Here is a 20,079-nt window from a genome sequence, read left to right on the forward strand (position 1 = left end):
CCCAACAATAGAGCAGTTTGTTGATACCATCATTCTAGGGTGTCTGATCTTGTTAACGCAGCAGCAATTTCACCTTGGAAACAGATGAAAATGGGATGACGTCAATTCGTGACTGTATGGAGGATGATGGATGACAGTGAACCCAAGGTGCCTGATTGTTCCAGATGTTGCAGCGCTCGTGTGTAGTCTGGCGCAGCCACGCTGAAGGAGAGGGTGCCCCCTTGTGAGGACGAACTTTCGAATTCGAAACTCGATTGCATCACGTTGTTCCTCACGCACCAGCGTAGTTACATTCACACCGCCGTGTTACACGTTACAATTCGGTTACGCTTTTATTTCATCCCTTTCCACCTGATCCTCAGCTATGGGGGTGCTAAGGATGTATCACTGCCACAGGGATTTTTTTCCTAGGTATCAAGTGAAGAGTGTGCCACGTTCGGCAGAAATTGTTCCAGGCGTTACCGAGAGGCGATACGTCACTGTCATTGCATCCCTAACCCCAACCCAACAAGAGGAAACTTCATCGATACTGCCCTTAATAAATCCCAAAAACAATAGCTTTTAAACTGATATCGGTTGTTATCGGATATTTCTTAAATGTTACGAATTGTCACAACAACTCCACCACACTAGGGACTGTAGGGTTATATTACCCCCACGTACTTTTAAACGAATAATTCTACAAACAATGAGTCATTTATTCACAAAATTTGGATGAAACTGTTCCAGACGTTTTTGAGTCACGCTTCTATGTCAAGCCCTTTACACTCACACATCCATCGCTATAGGTGGTATGCGGTTCTTATTCTCACAGTGCCTCTTTCCAAATAAGCCAGATATATACCAACATCGGCTGAAATTTTGGAAATGTGTGGTAAGTTCCTATGGGACAAAGTTGCTGAGGTCATCGGTCCCTAGGCTTACACACTACTTTATCTAACTTAACTTACGCTAAGGACAACACACACACACACACACACACACACACACACACACACACACACACACACACACACACACACACAAGCGCCCCCCCCCCCCCCCCCCGAGGGAGAACTCGAACCTCCGGCGGTGTGGGCCGAGCAGCGCGAACCATGGCAATGCGCCCTAAACCACACGGGTAACCCCGCGCTGCCCAGCTGAAATCGATCCTGTGGTACACAAGATGTGGAACGTACAGACAGAACGAGTACATACAATGAACTTTGTAAATTATTAGATGAGAAAAGGAATCACGTTTAGCCCTCCTCCTCCCGTTCGAATAAGACCTAGAAAAAAAATGAATTTTCCTACTATGTTACAGGAAGGGAAGAGAGAACTACAGTAGTCAGCGTTTTATTTTACAGATGCGTCTTTATCAAGACAGATCTGTAAAATAAAGTGGCAAAAATATGATCACGCACTCCTTTTCAGACTTTATGTCTTCAATTGATATGGAATCAACATTTGGAAACCTCAGGAAAACAAATTCAGATGACCGGATAGGGATTCAAACCGAGGTACTTCCTGACTAGAGTTCACTGCACTCTATCAATGGCCTCGCTAGTCAGTAGGCTGTGAGTCCGTACTGTTATCATTAACCCACACTAAATCCACAGTTATTGCGTACATAACAAATATTGTAGAAACAATGACGAAATGGTGAAGTGCTGTACTATTATCTTTGCACTTTAATTTTAGTAACAAGTTCCTGTGGTGATGGTGTCTCGACAACGATTTAGTCATCGGAACATAATCCACAAGAAGAATAGAAGAATTTGTTGTCGCAACTCCTTGCGATACCGAGCAACAGCCGTATTTCCGCTGGGAGTATATTATAGCTATAAGTTAGTAATATTCTTAATAATGAAACTCAGCAGTAATTGAAATTATTCTTGTGCCAGCAACAAAAAGAGAAAGTATACGACACTGTTCCCCTTTACCATATTTCCCGTCCGAGTAAGTTCGTAGACAAAATTTCCCTTCATATGACACCGCAGTATGGAACACAATACTGCCGCTTGTAACCCACGCACTGCAGCGTCATGTTGATGTCGACTTACGTAACTGCACTCTGTAAGCACAGACCGATGTATGGACACTGCCGTGCAACAGTTTCTGCTGCACGTCTGCCAACATAAAGGTGATGTAGTGGAGAGAATCTACAAGCCAAGAATTGTCACTGTTTTATCTTTTTCAAAAAATTAAGTCAGCGTTTCGTAAGGGTCAATAATGCACTGAAAGAAAAATATTCAACGCTCTACCTACACCATACATGGCGTCGCAGCGTGACATTGTTTTATTAAACGTCTTGTGTGCTGTTTGGGCGCTGTTACAAAATCACCTGAAGCTGCTAGCTTCACTGGCCAAAGAATTAAAAAAAAAAAAAATAAAAAACCAGGACAGATTATTTCAGTCTTTTTTCCTTTTGCCTCGTTTATGTTCGGATCTCCGTGTACCAATATCATTACAGTGCCCTTGGTACTTCACGGAGCCTCTTCCTGCAGTGCTATTTGCTTCAGTATACTTGTCTCTGGCATTCTCAGAACACATTCTTTCCACTGAATTTGTTATTGGTAGCGCACAGTTATCTCCTTAAACAGTGGTTTCCAATTTTATCGATTCTGCTGTAGTGTTTTACCGACGTGGAATCACTGAGATAGGTGGAACAAGGCAATCGTGCTGCCGAGTACAGAGCTTCAAAAGCCCGTCCCGACTACCACTACTGTACGGTATCTCTCGCGTAGGGATCAAGAAAACAGGGAGATTAAGACAAATGAAAAGGTATATGCCAGCCATTTGAACGGAATGGACAGTGTCTTGAAAGGAGGATATAAGATGAACATCAACAAAAGCAAAACGAGGATAATGGAATGTAGTCGAATTAAATCGGGTGATGCTGCGGGAATTAGATTAGGAAATGAGACGCTTAAAGTAGTAAATGAGTTTTGATATTTGGGGAGCAAAACAACTAATGATGGTCGAAGTAGAGAGGATATAAAATGTGTACTGGCAATGGCAAGGAAAGCGTTTCTGAAGAAGAGAAATTTGTTAACATCGAGTATAGATTTAAGTGTCAGGAAGTCATTTCTGAAAGTATTTGTATGGAGTGTAGCCATGTATGGAAGTGAAACATGGACGATAACTAGTTTGGACAAGACGAGAATAGAAGCTTTCGAAATGTGGTGCTACAGAAGAATGCTGAAGATTAGATAGGTAGATCACGTAACTAACGAGGAGGTACTGAATAGAATTGGAGAGAAGAGAAATTTGTGGCACAACTTGACTAGAAGAAGGGATAGGTTGGTAGGGCATATTCTGAGACATCAAGGGATCACCAATTTAGTATCTGAGGGCAGCGTGGAGGGTAAATGTCGTAGAGGGAGACCAAGAGATGAATACACTAAACAGATTCAGAAGGATGTAGGTTGCAGTATTTACTGGGAGATGAAGAAGCTTGCACAGGATAGAGTAGCATGGAGAGCTGCATCAAACCAGTCTCTGGACTGCAGACCACAACACAACAATATTAATACTGTGTACCCTTCGCCATGCAATGTACAGTACAGTAGCTCGAAATTGCTGTTCTGGATTAATACAAGATATGTAAAAGTTACGTACGAGGTACAGAACGTTCTCACCCATGTGAAACGGTGAGAAAGGTCATCCTTTGAGATGACTTACATGGTCAAATAGTTTACCTTTCATGTGAATATCTGGTCTTTGTAGTTTTGTGGTAGGTAATCGAGAATAACTCGAAGTCTCTCGTCACCCGTGCTGATTTATCCCAGAAAATTTTTGCATTTCGATCAACTCGCAACAGGCGTCTACAGTCACTGTTTCTGTTCGGTATTCAAGGTGTGTGGAACTAACTTCGCACACACTTTTTTTCTTTTTCAATCCAATCTGGAGAACGTCGAACACTTTATTTACAGATGCTTCTGAAGTGCGATTAGTGACTCAACAACGTTGACACAGTACATACCAGAATGAAAAATGTTCCTGTCATAGCACAAAACATACGAATGTGTCTTGGGCTGAGTTGGGATGTAAAAGAAGAGAACTAGCTTTTAGACCGATGTGGCAGTTTCAAAAGCAATTCACTCAAAACAGGGGCATATTCGCGCTTTTTTTTGCTTGTTAGCATTAGCTCAAAAAAAATGGTTCAAATGACTCTTAGCACTATGGGACTTGACATCTGAGGTCATCAGTCGCCTAGAACTTAGAACTACTTAAACCGAACTAACCTAAGGACATCACACACATCCATGCCCGAGGCAGGATTCGAACCTGCGACCGTAGCAGCAGCGCGGTTCCGGACTGAAGCGCCTAGAACCGCTCGGCCACAGCGGCCGGCTGTTAGTATTAGTACCCATGTCATGTCATGTCATGTCATATATAGTGCATCGTGTCAAGCAATGTAACATGACATATGATGTCAAGTCGTATAACATGACACATGCCATCATGTCGTCCAAAATAGCATTTCTTAAGTCGTGCAATTGACCAACTTATTAAATTTTCAGATGCATGCATCCCCACTCTGGGATACTTCCTACTGTAGATGCATCCCACTCTCTACAAGCACATAATTATATTTGTGTCTATTTGTTCTTAGATCTCTCAACATAAACATAGTAGGTAGAGGATTTGGGGGAGAACTGTTCCCCTCAGAAAAAAATCAAAAAAAAAAAAAAATCAAGTCCCAACCAAAAATGAAAACAATTGTTTTCGCGTTGTCCGCCCGCCCCCCCTCCCCCTCTCTCCAGGAATAAATCCACCCCCAGAAATTTTTATCTGCGTAGAAAAACGTTTATAGCCACTACATGTATGCTCTTCACACTGTTCACTACGGCTGGCATATCTTCTGGATTTTGAGCACAGGATCAAGGCTTTTCGCCTATTATTTGCAAGTTGCAGGTGTGCAAACACTTTGGAGCTAAGAGAGCTCACTGTGTTTGGTAAGTAGGGTTAACTTGTAACCAGTCGCGGATATGTCAAGATGTTTTGATTTAAATGTGTTTGAAGCTGCACATAATTCGAAAAGACAGTTCACTTCTTTTAAATCCCTAACTCTGTCCAGGACGTATTTGTCTTTTTTGTGCTGTGACAGGAGGATTTTTCATTCCGGTTTTTCCTTTTACTTACTCTTCCATAATTTTGACATTAGACCGCCGTAACTTGGCAAAAGATTTAAATTTTTGTTCACTCTGGCGACGACTGATCCTGTAAAGCATTTTTATTGTCATTCTGAAGATGTTGCTTATATCGTGGTACCGGATAAAGCTTTCACAAAACAACAGGACGACAATTACATGTGTGCCTACTTTCTTACAAAATTCAAACAGACAAGCACAAGTTGTAAACACAGGAGAGGAGCGCGTAAAAAACTCACAAAATTGTGTTTTTCGCATGTAAAATCCGAATGAAGCTAGATTTTTGAAAGCGAGTTATCAATGTTATTGTGAGAAGGCATTTTTCATTTATCTGGTTCATTTTAAACCGCTTCCGTGCATTCAGTTGACATAAGAACGAATTTAACATGCTACAGTTAGCTTGTCTTTAAGCCATCGAATCTCGACAGCGGATGAAGATTATTAGATAAAAATTCGTTTTAAATTTATTCATTTCGCTACCTTCGCGCAAGGTTAGAGCCGATTCGTACAAGTTTAAAGTACAGAAGAGGCGCGCTTCAGAAACCTTCAAGAAAAAAGTTGTTTTTTGCATTTGTTTACGTAAAGTCCTAAAGGTGTACATACAGATTTTGCCATGAGCTAAACATTAATTTGAGCCCAATAAAATTTTTCGCCAAAGGAATTAATCGATTCGGGCAATTTGTCTGGGAGCCAGCCCCGGTTCGTCTTTCAATCCTTGCTTAATATACTCTAACATAGCTACATTGAGACAAATGTCTGAATGGCTGTACAAAAAGCCGCTGATCCTGGTTACTAGGCTCAATCGAAAACTTTTTACCCCATGTTGCTCAAATAGGAACCGAGCACCACCAAGGGACCCCGCCCCCCCCCCCCCTCCCCACCCGCAAAAAAAACGCGTTTCTGCACGTAGCCTTTTAGATAACTGTTACGGCATGTGCCTGCTCGAATGCACAGTTTTTGCTTACAGTTGGTAGTTCAAACTGCTACCGTGGTGACGTCGTTTACACGCCAGGAATAAAATCAGTCTCGAAACTTTTGGGCGAACGGTGTATTCGCAGATGTACATGCAGGTGTGCTCCAAAGCCTCTGCGTGTGAGCGCGTAGAACGGCACTAATGGGAGAAACGGATGGAGTGGGGGGGGGGGGGGGGGAGGAGGTGGGAGTGTTTACTCGCTCGCTAAGGTCACGGCGACAGGCTGGAATCTTGCCCGTTTCCTACACTGACGCATGGTTTAGGTTCTAACAGATATTCTTCGACCAACTAATACGAAAGTTTACGATAAAACATAGCCGGCAGCACGCCTTATGTCATATCAGTATAGTTGTTTAACATTCCCAATATCGTAAACTGGGGCTCCTTTGGCCCTTTGTACGTAACTTTGCCTCACTAGCTGGAAAAAGCTGTAATTATTTTTCCGCTAAAATTAAATCATTAACATTAAGTAAAGCAAGGCGGTATGCATTTACATTAAGTGAAGAATGATCAAGAAGGTTAGAGTTCCTAGAAAAAAATGCTGTGTTCGAAACACTGGACTGAATGCTGATCATCGATATTTTAACAGCTATTACGCCACAATACCTTCCGATTGGAAGGACCACATCAGTTACGCTTTGGCCCGGGCCAAAGTAATCCCAAAACGAAGATGAAGTGGTACTACACTGATGGTGTCCGGCACCACAAAATGTTGAAAGATAAATTAGCAGCTGGACAATATGCTACAGTTTTATAGGACGAAGAAGAATGTTCCAGAATTCGGGACGATGTTAGAGATGGGGGTGCTAAAGCGAACTGTATGGCAAAGACGAAGTCCAAATGCTAATGGTCAGAATAAAGAGTTAAACTATTTTGTTCTTGGGAGGAGTTGATAAGAAATATCAGTTCAACACAACAAAACGCGGCTACTGTTAAGTAACAGAGCTTCAGTAATTTGTGTAATAAGGCTTACATACGTACTGCAGAGTATCCTTAACATACACTATCTTTGCAAATAGTGTAACACGTAATAGTGTATCATGTAACTTGAAAATTAGTCTGTTGATGAAATGTACCGCATTTTTATATATACCACAACACTTTCTGAACGACGTAAAATATTTCCTGCCGTTACCATTAAACTTAAGTGTTTTATTTGTTCCTCATGCTCCCAAATGTCTATTCTACAGAAATTGATCGAGTTTACTTCGTCCCATCATTATAATATCAATTTTTCATGAAGAAATGGCTGGGTGGGTTAAAGTAGCCCCCAGTGCAGGTAACAGTGGCCCACGTTTTTTGTGATACCACAGCAACAGACATGACGTTTTTGTTTAGTAACTTATTCATGGTGGAAGTCTTAGAAATACTATCCTTCGCCGTTTTTCCCCAGACATAAAAAGGCAGGCAGAAATTGTGGCAAAGTGATCCCGGTTTAAGGCACTAATAACTGCTTCCTGCGTTTTCATTCTAAAAAGAAAATAAGATGCTGTTTTCCTTTTGTGAGCGTTAATGCAGTCACGTCAGTAGCGAGAACAAACTGACGAGAGGAAATTTAGAAACTCAACCCACATGCGTTATATACACGCACTGAACTACCAACTTTTCCATTAAAAGATGAATTTTTATTGCTGCAGTTATGTGCCATTTATCTAGTTATTTATTCTAGAAAAGCAGGTCTCATTTACCAAGCGATATGCGAGTGTCTGCACTGGTTGCAAGTACCGCAATTGTTATCCCACCAGGTCTGTGCCGTGAGTAAACGCGCTGTTTTGCACAGACGGATTATTAGTTACCTCACAGCGTAGCATACGCTGATGTGGAACACGCCCTCACCTTCCCCCCTCCTCCGCGCTCTCACCTACGTGGTCTACCTCCTCAAATCCCCCGAGTCATGCTTACAATACGTGCGAACGCCAGCGATATGCCTCCAAATGCTCACGCTGCTGTATTTGCTCGTAGAGCTGCATGTTCTACTCATTAAGTCATTGCGCTCAGTTATAACAAACGTCGTGATAAACGAGACAGTTTCACCATAATAGCCTGTTCTACATTCCAACACTGGTAATACTGTCTTGTGATTAAAAATTCGCTTGAGAAGCAGCTGTGACGTCCTCAACTATCAATCTATGCTGCAACTCTTCTCTAGCGCCGACGCAGAAATCCAAATACCAATTTGTGAATAGAAGAGGAAAAAACTCCTAGCAGCTAAATCGCAGACCACTATTTTACAACATTTCTGGAATACACCGGTTTTCAGCCAGTGTATTGTACCTGAACGCAACTACTTCAATGGGAGCCGCAGCGATCATTCGTAATTAATATTTACGTTTAAATGTTTCTTTATACGAGTGCAAAACACCTGCAGCTTTGATATGACGATGACGCTGTTGATCACTTCATCTAAAAGCGGCAGAATTACTAATGCGCACAGTAGGAAACAATTTCCTATTTCATTGTGCTCTCATCAAGCCATAAGGGACCTTCTGTGTATCTTGCAAATACGATACAATTTAGGTAGTACAACGCAGTCCACGAAGCAGTAAGATACGGTTGTTACAAAAAAATTTGAATATTTGGGGGAAAAGTAGTGAAGGTGCTCTACCAATAACGCCCACTTCACATCTGTGGCTTTTGGACACGATCCAGATAATGATAAAATGCAAATTCCTGAAGCTAATTTGAGCTACAGACAATAACTCAGACGCATCGTGTGGCCGTAATTTTATGCTGAGCTGACGTGCAGTCCGGCGGTTTTTGCTTCGGCTGTGAAGAGAAACAAAAATTTCTTGATTACCGTGGTGTGTGTGTGTGTGAAAATGGAGTGGAACTGGAGCATCGTAAGACCGAGAGTTTCGGATTCTTGAAGGCCGACAACGAAGTACACTGAATGCCCAGAGAGGTGCTTCACTTTACCAAAGTACGTGACACGCGCGCAGTAATCTGCGCCTGGAACGCAAAGTGGTGCAGGCGCGCTAGTGTGCTGACCAGCCGCAACTCTTGTTACTGTGCAGAAACCCGCCGTATGTTTCAAGACGAAAACGGTTCAAATGGCTCTGAGCACTATGGGACTTAACTTCTGTGGTCATCAGTCCCCTAGAAATTAGAACCACTTAAACCTAACTAACCTAAGGACATCACACACATCCATGCCCGAGGCAGGATTCGAACCTGCGACCGTAGCAGTCGCGCGGTTCCGGACTGAGCGCCTAGAACCGTTTCAAGACGACCACGCACTACGTCGCCCTACCTTGCCGTCACCTTTGTTCCAACGTGCGTCTAGGCGAACAGTTACTGCTTGAAGGACAGGCAACTGAGAATGACTACAGTAGCCGGGTTATGCCGTCAGAAAATAAACAAATAAAATGGCAACAATTCTTTCTCAACTTTGAAACTACAGTGCTAGGTACGGTTCTATTCGAAGTTCTACGCTCTTTCCTTCTTCAGACGTGAAGACTGGTTGAGCCATCCTGTTAGAGGGATAACAACAGTTTAACGTGGAATCCGGACGATTAGGTCTATAAAACTGGGATTTTCTATAACCACGAGAAGAGGTGAAAGCCATGTGCCATTTATAGGTGTGTTACCCTGTGTGCGTATGAAGGAGTTCGAGACGAGTGCAACCACTAAAATCTTCTGGTTGCTAACCAGGTCAGTAAGCAGTGTTTACATTGTCTGGAAAGGTTGCTCGCGTCCGTCGGTGATGAGCTCATTCGAGACGAGGCGCAAGCTGCTATTTGGAATGGATGGACAAGAAAATCGGCCGTTTCCATTTCAAAGGAACAATCCCATCATTCGCCTTCAGCGGTGTAGCATAGTTACTGAAAACCTGCGTCGGGGGTGGGGGTGCTGGGTCGGGCCACAGGGGCGGAGGGGGGGGGGGGGGGAGCGAAGAGAGAGAGAGAGAGAGAGAGAGAGAGAGAGAGAGAGAGAGAGAGAGAGAAAGTAATATCTTTGTTAATAGAGCGGCTTTTTACTTCTCTTCGGGAGCTTCAGAAGCATTTCTTTGAAATCAATGGATAGAATTGCAAATGCACTCAAAACAATTCAGAATTTCTTTTCATTCGTCACAAATATAATTCTCCGGATTTGCTTCGCTCAGACGTATGTTCTTGATGTCCTACTTACACTGCCCTTATAGTAATTAGGCCAACTGCTCCAAATCTCTAAATAAATTAACGTTCCTTTTCTCAATGTACAGGAAAAGAGAACATTAGTTACGGCCGTTGGATTACACCCTTATGTTTGATATCTACAATCTTCTTGTGGCGAGCCTGTGGCCCCTAGTTTTGACGTTAAGTGTATCGCTATTCTCATTTCTGCTACTCCTCATTACTTTCGGCGTTATTTAGTTTACACCAAGTCCATATTCCGTGCTCACTGGACTATTCCGTTCGCATACTGCCGAGAAATAACCTTTGTAATAGTGAAGTTTTCCGCGGAATTGCTCTGAAAAATCTCTTCAGTTTAATTAAAAAATACCAAGCGGTTTTAATGTGTTTGTACTGGCTGAAATTAAAGGTTAGCGAACTTTTGCACATTTGTGTCAATTGTTTTCAAAGCTGTCGATTAAGGTTCAGCGGTTTAACAAGGTACCGCCATCGGGTTTGTTAGACAACCTATGTAACATGAAATTGAAAGGAATATTATAAAATTATTCCAGTGATAATTTTCTTTTTAGCCATCTGGTGTGCCCCTATATGGAGGTAGTGATTCTCGTAGCGGCGACAGCTGACCGTTTACTGCAGGCTCGTCCAATGAAATGGCGTCTGCCTATCACGACCATGCATCGATCTGAAACTTTTATAGCTAATTAGTGAAATGAGTATGCGTAGAACTGAAATTTAGTCTCGCCAGCAATGGAGCGATGAAGGCATTTATTGGTCTTTCAATTCTTGAATCCAAATAATTCCATAGACAACTTTGGCGTAACTCTTCCTTCGCCTTTTTATTTCTTTCCACAATTTAAGATACAACTTACTACAGAAATCATTCCTCTCCTGACAGAAGTCAACTCAAACTTATCTCCATCAAAAACAAAATCAGTCTGATATCCGTATATCTAGTTAACCATAGAATAAATGCAAAGGATAAATATCGCACAGTAATAAGGGAATGTGGTTCTGGCTTGAGCAAACAATTTTTTTTTCCAGTTCCACTACCCTTACTTGTTTCGGAGAAGTTTCTTCATCTTCGGTGGATTTTAATTATTATCTTATTACATATCGGTGTTCACAACTCTGACATTTGCAGCACAGCTGTAATTACTACCTTCCAGTATGTCATTTTTTGCATATCTCGCTCTTTCGTGCTTCTGCAGGCTGTCTGAGTGCAGGTTTCGACACAAACATCGAAACAGTGTGTGTTAGGAAGCTCCATTAAATCATCCCGTAGAAGCAAGAAAACGCGAGAGCTACAAAAAAATTACATACTGGAAGGAAATAATTATGGCTGAGCTGCAAACGCAAACAGACTTGTGAACACCAATATGTAATAATAAGATAGTACATAAAAACCGCTGAAGATGGAGCAACTTCTCCAAAACGCGTATGACTAATAGAAGAAGAAAAATTTAGTTTGCTCAAGGTAGAATCGCATTTTCTTATTACGTATTAGGAAGCAAACGCGGACAAGGAAAGAGCTTCGATCACAATCAGTATAGTTCCGACGCTCATTTTCTGGTCAGCAACTAGCTTTTCACTTCAACTTCGTTACTATGAATGTTCCGTATGACTATATACGGTAGCAGAGCTTGGTCACACAAGGGAAAAGGAGATGATACACTGTAACCCAGCAGTCCAGATAAAATGAAGACTTGGGCTGAAATGACGCAAAAGGAACTAAAATCGTTGGGCGCAATAGTGAACATATCTAGTACTGTCACCTGAAATTTACAAACTAGCTGGTCTTCCGGCTTCATATCGTAAAGGGTATAATCGGAAAGGCTAAACCAGTCTCTGTAGTCATTACGTTTCCTTAACTCCCAATACTCACACAGTACAACAAAGTAAAAAGCGTGTCACTATGTCAGTCGGATACTCGAGCGTAACGATGGCTGAAAGTTTACGTTATTACCTGTCCCAAGCTGCTTCAACCACACAACGCATACGCTGAAGCACTTGCGCTCTCGAAGAGATGATTAATTCCAGGTCTCTTGTCAGAGTGGAAATATCTGTACATCTCTTGAAATGCTGAAGGGAAGTACGCAAACGGTGTACTTGAAGAGGAGTGGGAGCAGAGATCGATAGCATGAGTGCGTTCAGAATCGCTTTCGGTACCAACTTTCGTAAACGGTGATGCATGGCGGAAAGGATTTATAAACGGTAGAAGTAGCATTAGATGCTGGTACATTATCCGTGAAAAACAGATTGTTATATACGATACTGCAATGCCTGCATTGCAATATCGTATTTATCCGCCGAAAGCAGACAAACGACTTTCAATTAAAATGTCTTCCCCGTACGGGAATATATACAACGGATGCATGACTGGAGACGCAGACAAATGGTTGACGACATATGGATGTTTGGGGTCTGGCCGTGAAGCGTGCTCGGATAGCCTAATGGTAAGGTGACCTCTCGCGATAAACGCGAAATCCGGGTTCGAGTCCTGGTCCGGCACAAATTTTCACTGTCATTCCATGACAGAGCTGATGACTGTCCATATTCGCAACTGCGAATACATCTCATGTGACGATTGTTATTGTAGACATTTCTTGTTTCTTATACGATTAACAGCACTTGCATCTTAAAAGGGACCCCTACCAGGCAGGGTTGACACACACACACACACACACACACACACACACACACACACACACACACACACACACACACACAGAGAGAGAGAGAGAGAGAGAGAGAGAGAGAGAGAGAGAGAGAGAGAGAGAGAGAGAGAGAGAGAGAGAGAAAGAGAAAGAATTGTTTAGACCGCGCGAGAGTGTCACAGATGTTCAACAAACTCCACTGGCAGTGGCTACGAAGAGGCGTTGTGCATCACGGAGTGTTGCTGTTGAAATTCCGAGAGTACTTTCCAGCAAGAGTCGTCCCACATGTACCTCGTGAAATAACCACAACTAGAAAATCCGACAAATTAGAGCTTACACAGAAGCTTACTAAGAATCATTTTTTCCATTAGCCACACGCTAATGTAGCAGGAAAGGGAGACACAGATAATAGTTCCAGAAGCACTCCCCGCCACATTCCGTCAGTTGGCTCGCAGATTATTGATGCAGACACAACAAGATTCACATGGAATAGAGATGGCTGTACTTCACTAACGTGCTTCAGTAGTTGCAGAGAACTTCGTAACTATCGCTAACAATCTGAAAAACCCTCTCACAGATTTCATAGTTTAGAATGAGATCAGTATTCTTTCGACTTGTTAGTAATCAACAAAATGCAAACACGTTTAATATCTTCTACGTTTATTATCAAACGGAAATCAAACAACTTCATCTATATTATAGCCGAGGTGTAATTTCCTCTTCTCAGATACGCAAGAAACAATCTTCGGTCCATAATTTTTTTTTTATCTCCGAAGGGCCCTCGTATACGCCCGCGAAATCGTCCTGAACAATGAAGTGGCAAATCGCGGAGCTATCACTGTGGACGATGTGAGAGAATGCATCGGAGCAACTCCATGTCCAGCTGTTTGAGAAGACGCTGAGTTAAATTAGCGCATCAGAAAAATCGAGGACGTGCACTACATTATATTTTCCATTGGTCCTGATAATCGACGAGAAGAAAAAAACTGCTTCAAAGACCAACTGTTGCCAAAACCTGCTAATGCTTCACTTTTATCGCCCGCATGCAGAACTCCGCATACTTTTTTTGCTCTTTTGTGTCACCAGTCTTCTGCCGAGTATTATGCCGTCCGCCGCGAATTCCTGTCCGGTGCCAACTGCTTCATCTCTGAGTGGCACTTACGACTCAACGTCCGCAATTATTTGTTGGATATATAATATATACCCCACATTTTACCCTCTATAGCTGCCTGTCGTAAGATTTATGTTACTCTCCGATCTCATTTAACACATTTCCTATTATTTTGTGCATTATTCTTGTCAGTGTGTTCCATGCATTCCTCTTCGACTTTGTGGAAAACACACGCTTCAATCCTCTTCGTTTTGCAATTTTCCCACAGTCCACGATTGACTACCATATAATGCTGTGCTCCAAACGTACTCAGAAATTTCTCCCTCAAATTAAGGTCTATGTTTACTAGTAGATTTCTTCCGACGATCCTGTGGTCTCCAATTCTGATAATCGAGTGATTTGCCGTTACAGAGGGCTAATTTTCTTTTTAGACAGGCTTGAGAGACACCTATTCGAACCTCGCCGTAGACCCAGGTATGATTTTTCTTTTGTCTGGGTCAAGTCATGTGTGGTCTTCAGTATATATTGAACATGCAATCATCGTAGTCACAGACGCCCCGTGGCTAGAAGCATGGATGGAAGACGTTAAAATGCGTCTTCACTATCGTTATGTTCCGCCTCTAGGGGGAGCCCGATCGTAAAGGAGATGTTTTAAGATATGCCAGGTGATTTTGCCAATACCCCAGTCGGGGAACGGAAATCTCGTGAAAGCGAAGCAACAGTGAAAGCGCAGTTCGGTCGCAGCAGCAGCCGCAACATGACTCCACGAGCAAGTACCACACATTGACGTTTACTCTTGCTGTCCGTGGCATTTGTTTTTGTTGTTACTTTTCAATGCATCGTTGGTTGAGAGATCGCCGTAGATGGGTATTTGTTGTTACGAAACTGAGGTTGAGAAGGAACGGAGTGAGTCTCTTCCACTCATTCCTTCGAGACGAGGCAGAAACGCCGCAGGGTTCAAAAAATGGTGAAACGACAGGAAATTGCAATTTGGGAAGAAAGACCACGATCGCTCCAAATACAAGCCGATATGGCCTCGCTCTAACGAACATGGCGAAGTCGCAAAACGTTGCTTCTTAAACTGTAAACCATTAAGCATCCTCCCCTGCCCCAAAAGTTAACTCCAGAAACAATTTTCCCAACATCTATCTTACTGTAAACAAAAATATCAATGTGCACCCCATGAAGGAAGTAAAAAAAGGTGTGTAGACACTACATCGGTTATCAGTGTATGTAATAGTAGCCCCTTAATCATAAAGATGTAGTCGTGGGTAACGTAAATGGAAGAGTGATGGTGGGAAATTACAATTCACAGAAGAAAGACGTGGTTTATAAAACGCTTCTACAAAATATCTGGCACTACTGCGGGGATTGGGAAAGGGGGGGGGGGGATGGGGGCTGCAACTGTACCACAATACACTTGCAAGTACAATGAGTGTAAACGATGAAGTGCAACAGATACTCTTTCCCTGAAGATGGCGAAGCAGAAGTGGTGAAAACCTGTACCCAAAGACCTTTCCCCTAGAAAAAAAAAACAAACAAAAAATGTGGCCACTCCGAGTAAGTCAATTTATAAACTTCGGAGACAGTTAATTACAGGATACGTTATTTCCATGATCATTTTGCACACGGAAGGGAAGACCCAGTGTACAGCTGAAGCGCCCACTGCCAGGCAACCTGCTGTGGTTTATGCTATATACAAAAATATGGCTTTTGAAGGTTTCATTGCTTCTGAAAATAACAGGAGTTCCAGGTACTGTTGTTTTGAGAGAGAAATGCAATGGGCTGAAAATGGGTAGCTGTGCGTAACGCTTCAAAAAGGTCTACGATCCTATTACTTAAGCAGTCATCGCAGTTTTTCCAATTGCTGACTCCCTTATCGTTGTTCATGTATAAAACCATTCGAGGGCACTGAAGAGATGTTGTGTTTTGTTTACTATAATGGCAAATAAATTCAGTTTAAGTTCAAAAACTATTCACATGGCAGAACTACAGTCGCTAGAGGATCCCGTCCGAATGAAATAAAAAAAAAAAAATTCCAACGTGTTTAACAATGCGATGATTAAATAAAGAGCGCAAAATAGTTCACTCTAAACATGTAACCTTGCAAGGGAAACTACATGAAATGTATCGGAATTGAGGGTTTTGATGGATGACATAGCTTGAAAACTAATCAAGAAGGGGATTAAACTGTTATCGCTATTATAACGAAGTTGCATCCTCACGGAACACGGAAAACAATCTAAAAACAAACAATAGCAAGAATGTGAGAAATTCGATTTTTACAAAGAAACTACAAATACAATGACAATTCCGCTACTATCCATGAACTGCAAACCTCGTTTGCGGAAGGAAATGAATCAACAGGTGCGCTTGCAAATACTTATTGAAGAATGACGTTTTATGTGAATATCAACCATCCATTTCCGCTGAAATCACGCACATGTAGGATAAATAATATGCTAATAAAAATTTGTGAGATCAGACATTCATTGGCTATTTATAGGCACAGGAGCAAAAGTTTTAGCCAAATAAATAGATTCAAAAGTTGTCGAATTGACGAGTAAAGAGCTGTTACTATTTACACATGCATGCACAGTATGCAGTCTAGGTAAGTATTAAAAGATTATCCCCGTATTTGTTAAGTCAGAATTGTTTCAATTTCAAACTGTTGTACACGTATCAACCATTTACACCGTAACCACGATCATTTCTAGAAATATAGTGAAGAGCTGAATGTATGCGAACGTGCGCCAATGGTTAACTTGAGCTGTTATTTCTGAAAGCTGAATTAAGATATGTCATATGCACTGTATGAGGCAGCACATGAACAACAAAGCCATAACTGCTACATGTATTTACTACAAAAAGGAAGTTTATCCAAGGTTACATTATGGGCAAACCAGCACATTACTGCCCTGTTCCAGAAATGAAATAACAGTGCAATTTTTTCATTGCACCTGCGTTAACGAATATAGTTCTTTTAATTTACTGAGTGAATTAATATACTACAACAGTTACGTACAAACGGAATCAAGGTACTATTGTCCGCTAGAGTTAAGATTTACAAGAAAAAAAATTAACACGAAAATGTCACTTGAGGATTTACAGCACGTCCCAATTAATTTATAAATACCAGAGCGTTGGTTCGTGGAGATTACCTAGTTTCCACAACATTTAACCGTTATAATGTAGGCCAAATCGTCCGGCACACTATGAATCTTCCCGAACGATGCGATATGTTACTTCGTATGCAAGATTTTATTCCTATAAAATGAATTATGATTATAAAAATTATTTTTGTCAGGCTGCACAAATACTGATTATTCAATCTGTGCTTTACAACTTAATAGCCGGCCGGCGATGACAAGCAGCGTGTGCTCAGTTACATAATTTATCGGAGTCATTGGGCCTACGTGACGACGGCAAGAACTGCGATGGCAGAACCCACTTTCTACATTACTCCGTGTTTATTAATGAAGAAAAAGAAAACAGACCATTATACAACAAAAAATAATTGTTCTTAGCTTACCCCAACAATCAGACCTCTCAGACACAAGAATCACAGTCAGAAATACTAGTATTTTCTTCATTTTTGAGTGCTGTCTGCTGTTCCGGCACGTTGCTGAGCGGCAAACTCCCCTACCAACACATGCGACTGCGCAGACGAGCCAAAGATACTACAACACGCAGAGAAGCATACAGACGCTGTGAGCTTTGAGGAGAGCGCACCGCAGTAGTAGTATAAGTAGGTCTGCATCTGGCCGCTAGATGGCAACCGTGTCGCCGCAAGGTGCGCAGGAAAGAAATTGATTCGTCGAGAATGACTACTCGTATTTTAAAGGAAAACAGCACACTACCTCAACTAGGAAGAATGAAATCAATGAGAAGCATCAAAATCTATACCGTAAAAATTACGTTTAATTTTAGTCCTTAAGGAAATTTAGTAAGTATTGATCAAAAGGAAAGTCGACTTGGATTCTACAAGTATTCATAGTCACTACTATCTACAAAATGGGCAATCTTCAAACATTTTATTTAATGATAGTATCAGAATTTGAAGGGAAAAATCATGTTTCTTAGCGATAGTTATTTTACTGCTATTTAGTATACATCATCTGAACACATGTAAAACAGTTATAGATGTGAAATCATAGAATGTAGCTTAGGAGGTCCATATGAAATGCTGTACGAACGGCGCGTCCTAACCAGAAATACTAGGCAGCTGCTTTTAGTTACTGAATGGTGGTCACCCTGCAAATACATGTTTGAATAATCGATAGCGCCCACGTTTTGGTAGTGTTTGTTGTTAGTGATTATTATTTTCATGAACTTGTATTTGTGTATGTTACTCTGTCCACCGCTGTTCGAGAGGTATGATTATCTATAACACTTTCTTAATTGTGATTTACCATTTCTACGGCACAACCTCTGTTGCAGCAATTTAAACTGCCCTTCAAAATAAGTATGGCACCTGTTGTTTTGACGTGCGTTGAGGTTAAGGTTGTGTTTTTATTGACATTTTTGTTGGGAACGGTAAATAATAAGAGCTAATATGTTGCAGAAGATACAAGATGTAATTGTTTTGTATCGAATATTTTATTGCCAAGCACACTTCTTTACATCGTTTGACTCTGCGGTCCTACTAATGCGCAAGGTTGACAGCCGACATTTCAGGTAACAGTGGGCGTGATTCTGCGTGAAGTTATTAATAAAAAATGCTTCTCTTGTGGAAGCGTTTTTGTTTTCTACGTTGCTTGTTCAACGGATGGAAAAGAAGGGATATAGGCTGCATGATTTTCGAATTTTCGTTCATAGACCACTGCTTTACGAGTGTCGTCACGTACCGTTCATCACCGAAGACGAATACTCGAAGTTGCGAATTTAGCATTCGTCGTGGACGCGTAAAACACGTCCATAACTGGATCATGAAAGCGGGTGGTTACTTTAGTAACGATCCCATTCCATCCCGTATGGCGTTCAGCTGCAGAAAAGACCGAAGAATCATCCTGGAGTTACCAGAACGAGGAAGGCGGATGAAACGATTCACAAATGGTAAGTGACTCACTAAGTTTCTTAATAATGTTGCATGCTGTAGTATTTATAACTATACGGCGAGAAACTCTCAATAAACATACGTTTTTGATGAGCTGTTTCTTTTTAATTTGACGAAAATGCTAGTTAAGTTATTTGAAACATTAAGTATGTTATACAACCCATATGTGGAATTATTTTCTGTTTCATAATTACCAGCGCTTAATATCGTAAGCATCATGTTGATGCCATTTCAGACGAACCCAGTTTTTAATTTGCCGCCAGACTATTCCTTGAAGACTTTTCGGTGCGTACCGCCAGATGTCTCTCATATGCTGACGTGTCTGGCCTCTGCTGGCGGTGAGGCGCACTAGAGTCAGATTGTGTGCCGTAATTTTTTGGGCTATCGATGTTAGCGCGGCTTTTGCGCTTACTAGACTCCACGCCGAGTATGTAATCATATTTTCTACGTGCCTGCAATGATTATTTGCAGAGTTGGTCTCCTTTGCGCATCTGCTGGTTCATAAACCTCAGATACCCGTTACTTGCGAAGCTAGCAATGAAATCCCTCTGCACTTTCCCATTATTTATTGCGATTTAATATGTCGTAATCCAATACAGAGCTACGTCGTTAGATTATTATCTGACATTTTTCGGTGAAGATTTGCAGTTGACAACTGAAAACAATTATAAAAAGAATTATTGTTAATGAAGATTCTGTAATACAGTGCACATATCTACCAAAAAAGGATTTTTAAACATATTCTGTTCCTTCTGTTTGTAGCCTAAACGATACGGCAGAGTGAGACTCATATCTTTATTCTTTGCGCAATATCTCTACATGACACAAAGGAGAATAAGGCAGATTAAGGCATGACAAGTACTCGTATGTCATGAAATGGAGCGTTGGAGCCTTTTAAGCGGTATCAGTTCTCATAAATATGATAGTACTTGGATTTTAATCACGGATCAGCTCGCTAGAAGAAAATTAATGCGTCATAGTTATTTAATAACTACACTGTTCATAGCTATTATTGATTGCAGACGATGTTAACACCGG

At 41.5% G+C, this 20,079-nt stretch overlaps 1 protein-coding gene across 1 annotated transcript in view; it reads right to left on the reverse strand.

Moving 5' to 3' along the window:
- LOC124605150 (protein cueball) overlaps positions 1 to 17,682 on the reverse strand; it is a 160,407-nt gene extending 142,725 nt beyond the window's left edge. Inside the window, exon 1 of the mRNA XM_047136630.1 lies at positions 17,518 to 17,682. Within this exon, the coding sequence (XP_046992586.1) occupies positions 17,518 to 17,578 (61 nt within the window). The 5' untranslated portion in view covers positions 17,579 to 17,682. The remainder of the gene's footprint in view (positions 1 to 17,517) is intronic.
- Between the last annotated feature and the right edge of the window lie 2,397 nt (positions 17,683 to 20,079).

This window comes from Schistocerca americana, chromosome 3 (assembly GCF_021461395.2).
Source record: "Schistocerca americana isolate TAMUIC-IGC-003095 chromosome 3, iqSchAmer2.1, whole genome shotgun sequence".
NCBI classification, from domain to species: Eukaryota; Metazoa; Arthropoda; class Insecta; order Orthoptera; family Acrididae; genus Schistocerca; species Schistocerca americana.